Below are 5,681 nucleotides of genomic sequence, written 5' to 3' on the forward strand. Positions count from 1 at the left end.
CTTCCATCATTTGGCGATTTAGTTTGGATTGTTCCTCTATGAATGCATGAAGAGAATGGTCATTTTTTCTTTTCCTTTCTTTTTGTTACATAAAAAGATAATTATATAAATATATAGAAGTTATATAAATAAAAAGAGAATTATATAAATATATAGAAATTTTGCTATAGTTTCTTTACTCTCAAAATTACATACCAAATGTGAAAAAAGAGTCCCTATTTATAGAAGAAGAAGAAAATGACTAAAAATAAATTAAATTACAAATGAGGTTTAGAGAATAATTCTGAAATATTAATAATAAAATATGATTTTAAAAAATCAAATCTTATTATTAATATTTCTCTAGTTATTTTAGTGAATGGTTATTTTGCCATTTTTCTAAAACACCACAAAATATGAGCTTTAAAGCTCAAAAAGGAAGGTCCAAGGCCCAAAGTGCATAAGAAAGTGGGCTGGTGCAGGCTGAAACTTTGACCCAACCGCAGCTAGTGGGAGCATGCCACATGGCGTGACTGGCTGGGAGAGGAGAATTGCAGGAGCTGCAGGGGCTCCAGGCAGATTGGGCCTTCGGATTGGGCCGAGTCTCGGGCTGGAGTAGGTTGGGTGTGGGCCGCCGGGGCTTCAGGCGGATGGGCTGGGCTGAAAAAAATTAACTTACAATAATATCATTTTTTCCAGCTCTCCTTTTTTTTCTTTTCAAGTTTAATTCTTTTCTTTACTTTTTTTTCTTCTTTTAATTAGGCTCAAATGCATTATAATTCATATAAAATATTTGTAAATTAAATTACAACTAATATTTTCCATTTATAGAATATATCACAATAAATTCAAGAAAATATTAATCAAAACTTAATTTGAACTTTAAGCTTGATAAAATGACATTTTTTAGCATTAATCAACTCTGGTAAGTGAATGGGGACATTAGTAAACGAACCTGGACCAGACTTCTGGATAGGGCAAGCCTAGCTATCCCCAATGTTGACCTGTCTCCATAAAATCTGACAGTTGGTCTCCTCAACTAACCTGTAGAAGAGGGTATGCACGGAATGTACATTGTTCCTTGGAAACAGTATTGCCACTACTCTGACAGATCATGTCCCCAGGATCCCCTTAGAAGTCCACGCGGACTAGTCCGAGTTAACGTACAATAGGCAGCTGTAAGGCTTGGCCACGCCTGAGCCGACCCAATGGGCCCAGATTACCTACATTTTATTATGAAACATTCTTTGTATTATGGCTCCATTAGCGAGCAAACTGTGATTACATCCTTATTGGGTTCGGATTAGTCTGGCCCAAGCCCATTACGCTTGACTTCCTATAAATAGGGCCAGTTGTGCACTCTAGCGGGGATCCCATAATTTTCTCTTGTAAGCAAAAACTTTGCTAAAGCTTGTAGAAAACACCACTGTCAGAAACTCTCTAAAGTCTAATACTATTGACTCGTGGACTAAGGCTCATTAACTCCCCAACCATGTAAAAACTCTGATTGTTCATCTCTAATGATTTCTTTTCAGCTCTTACTTCTTAATAAATTTCTATTTTCCGAAAAACTCGGTAAACATTTTGGTGCTTTCATTGAGAGCTGAAGGAAGCTTGAATCAATCTCGATCATCTGCAAAAATGGTGAACACTAGGCACACCGTGTTTGATCCTGCTCACCAGAAACAACAAGACAATGGAGAACCATTGCCCAATCAAACATTTCCTCAAGACCAACCAGAGGATACCTCTTATCAGGGGCCTCTGCCTGACGATTCCCAAAACTTCAGGGATGGGGTTGACTACGATGAAGGCTTTTATGAGGAAGATGAAGGGGAATATGAGAATCACGAGGCTGAAAACCCCGTTGATCCTAACGAGAAGGACATGAATCCTGAACATGAGGATCTAGAGGTGGTCCGCCTGAGACAATAGGTCTTGGATCAAGAAGCCAGGATAGCTGAACAAAAAGAGGCTACTTTCCAAATGCAAGAGTCCCTCCTGGCTCTTCAGGCCTTTATTGCTGCCCAAGGATTGGCAGCCAATCCTTCAGCCATTCCTCCTCCAGGAACACAGCTGTTTGTCCCACCTATCAAGTCTGGCGTACCCAACGACGCTAGCCCTATTCCTCCTCTGAGACCATCCCCGCATCCCAGAGCCAGCCATTTGAATCCTGCTCATGCGAAAGAAAAAGCCAAAATGGTCGATCCTGTGGGAAAAACAAACCCCCAGAAGAAAGCTCATCCTGTTCCAAAGATCGGGGCTAACCTAGGACAATTCCCAAGGAAAGAACAGATAAATCCTGTCCCATGACGGGATCATCTGAACGATCTGCAGGAGAAGTGCCCGCAGGGTATTAAGCCCCGAAACATCCCTAGACAGGATGATTGGGAACGATACTTTTATCCCAGCACTTCCGTGAACAAGGATCACGGAGGGCGCAAATGCAGAGAAGAACCAGAAGTCGTCAGTTCGGGAGACGATACTTCTCGAGTAGACTTGCGTGATGACCTCAACGCCCGAAAGGAGTGGGCCTGCAAGGAAAATATTCGCCCCGGAGGAGGTGACTTGAGGAATAACCTCAACGATAGGAGGAACAAGAGAGTCCCCCTAGATGATGGAATGGACAGAAAGTTCATGGAATAGCTGGTCGCTCTTAAAAAAGTCACAGAACGTTTGTTCCGGAAAGAAGGCGAAGGTTCCAATTCCGAAGAAGAGGAAAATGAGCAATGCGCCAAGCACATACTAGATGTTGTGCTACCAAAGGGGTTCAAGATACTGGACCTACCCGCCTATACCGGGAACACGGACCCCAGAAATCACTTGTCCCGCTACAATCGCCTGATGACTGTAGGTCACGTCTGCGACAACGAAAAATTCCTATGTTTCTAAATAACTCTGGCTGGACCCGCAGAAGAGTAATGGAAAAGACTTAAGTCGGGATCAATCCAATCTTGGTCCGGATTGCAGTCAGCATTCCGTAAATAGTTCATGGCATCCATAAAGCTGGACATCCAAGTTAATGCGCTGGCTAATCTAAAACAACATCCCACTCTAGCACTTTACAGAGGAAGCTTCAAAATCTATGGTGGACAACGAACAACGCCTGGTGGCTCTCTAGTCTAGGATCAGAGTTGGGTCCTCTCTTTGGGACGACATGCAGCACAACAAGGCGACCACTCTTGAATAATTCATCAGGAGGGCTCAAGGTTTCATCAATTGGGAGGAGGCCCGAATCCAAGCCTTTGGGTGGCAGCTAGCAACCCAGTCGACTGCCCAAACCTTCCCCGAAAATAGAGTGTAGTAGCCAGCAAATATCTATCAGGCACCCCCAGCGGCGTCCGGATCTGCTGGGACCCTTGGGATGCCATTCATGAACCCGATGGTCTATGGGCCCAATTCAACGGGGTATAACTTGGCTCCATCAGCCCCACTTTTTAGGAGCAGAGTGGCACCCACCGGGTATAGTACCGCTCCCGGCGGTGCCCAACCGCCTCAAGCCAGAGGAGCATACCAACCCCTCTTGAGGAAAGAGATTAGGCAAGAGTCAGAACCGATCTGAGCCATCAAAGAAGGGAAAAAAAGGGGTACGATCCCCAATACAGGAAATATACCAACCTGGTGGACAACCGAGAAAATATCTACCTGGCAATGGGCAACGTGGTCCATTACCGGAAGCCAGCCCCCATGTTTAAAGGGGGAAATAATTCGAGGGACACCAACAACAAGTGCGCTTACCACAAGGACGTGGGTCACATGACCGAAAGAGTGTCGTCAGCTGAAGAACAAGATCGAGAACCTGATCAAACTAGGGCATCTCCACCATTGGGCCAGGCTGCCAACAGGGGTTCTGAGACTGCGAGCAGCTCCCAGACAACCTATGGCTCCAGGTGCACCTGGATTGTACCGACATCCTCAGGGAGGGTACGTTACAGGCTCGGAAGCACAGGCCCCCTAGGGAGGCCCAATAATGCAAGTACCTGGGCCTGGAAATCCATATTCTCCCAGAACCGTGCCTCCACGGGTAGATGGCCACGTGGCCACCATATCAGGTGGCCCGCATTTGGGAGGGCCATCTTGGAATGATCAGAAAAGATACCTCAGCAAGCTCGATCACGACCATGAGGTATGCCCCATAGTCCAAACTCTGGCTCAACGCCCAAAGTTGATGAACCTGCCCATCACGTTCACAGAAGAGGATGCCCGGAATGTTCATTTCCCGAATCATGATCCCTTGGTCATTGATGTGAAAATCGCCAACAAAAGGGTATCCCGAGTTTTGGTGGATGACGAGAGCTCCATCAATGTACTGTTCAAGCCAGCCTTCACAGCGATTGGATTAACAGAGGTAGATGTGGCCTCATGCCCAACACAGATCTATGGCTTCAATGGGGATTCATTGCTCCTAATGGGTAAGATTCAACTACCCGTGATGTTGGGGAATAAGGTTCAGGGCTCGTTCAAATATTTCACTTTCATAGTGGTGGACTACCCCACTACGTGCAACGTAATTTTTGGTCGTCCTGCTTTAATCGATTTCGACGCCATCACCTCCATCCCCCATCTCTGCATGAAGTTCCCATGCGATAATGGAGGAGTGGGAACTATGCGAGGAGATCAAAAAAGCACCCCAAAAGTTCTATCACGTCTTTTCCCGACTAATCTTCATGGTCCGCGAAGAGTCTCTTGAAGAGGAAAATGCTAATCCAATCCCACCACCATAGCCAGCACGGAGGGTGGTCTGGGAGGAGAACGAATTGGATCTGTGGATAGAAGTGGATAGGGCATTAAAACCATGGAGGAGGTGGAAGAGGTGTGCATCGATGACACCGATCCAACCAAAGTAATCTGAGTCGGGAGAAACCTGAACTCAGAGGTCAGGGTTGCCATAATTACGTGAGTGCAAGAAAACTAGGATGTCCTGGCTTGGTCACATTTGGATATGACTGGGATCGACTGCAACGTCATATGTCACGCCCTGAACATTGACAAAAATGCAACTTCTGTCCAGAAGAAGCGGAGACCCCCAGAGGCAGAGAGGGCAAGGGCCCTCAAGTTAAAAGTCGAGAAGTTGTCCTCGATCAACTTCATTCGGGAGGCCCTGTATCCCATTTGGCTAGCCAATCCGGTGTTAGTGCTGAAGCCAAATGAGACATGGAGGACTTGCATCGACTTCACCGATCTTAACAAGACTTGCCCGAAAGATTGTTTCCCTCTGCCTCGGATTGACCAGATGGTGGATGCTACATCCGGGTATGAGTTGTTGAGCTTCATGGATGCCTACTCTAGCTATAACCATATCTCAATGCATGTAGTAGGCCAGGAACACACCAGCTTCTAGGCGGACAAGGGTGTATACTGCTACATCGCCATGCCCTTCGGACTTAAGAATGCTGGGGCTACCTATCAAAGGCTGGTCAATAGGATGTTCTGGAACCAACTGGGGAAGAACATTGAGGTTTATATAGATGACATGCTGGTCAAGTCCTAAACCCCAGCTAAACATGCAGATGACCTAGCAGAAGCATTTGTCATTATCCGAATGTATGGGATTGAGCTGAACCCCAAAAAGTGCACTTTTGGCGTGGCATCCGGGAAGTTTCTAGGCTTCATAGTAAGTTCGAGAGGAATAGAAGTAAACCTGGACAAGATCAGAGCATTGATCGAGATGCCATTGCCCTGGAAGCACAAAGACGTTCAAA

At 45.9% G+C, this 5,681-nt stretch overlaps 1 protein-coding gene across 1 annotated transcript; it reads left to right on the forward strand.

The window, feature by feature from the left end:
• Positions 1–3,630: 3,630 nt before the first annotated feature.
• On the forward strand, positions 3,631–4,669 carry LOC133778679 (uncharacterized). The gene is made up of 2 exons (XM_062218686.1): positions 3,631–3,869; positions 3,988–4,669. Exons 1-2 carry the CDS (start codon positions 3,631–3,633, stop codon positions 4,667–4,669), a joined length of 921 nt encoding a protein of 306 aa, XP_062074670.1.
• Positions 4,670–5,681: the final 1,012 nt, after the last annotated feature.

This window comes from Humulus lupulus, chromosome 1, assembly GCF_963169125.1.
Source record: "Humulus lupulus chromosome 1, drHumLupu1.1, whole genome shotgun sequence".
Classification (NCBI taxonomy): Eukaryota; Viridiplantae; Streptophyta; class Magnoliopsida; order Rosales; family Cannabaceae; genus Humulus; species Humulus lupulus.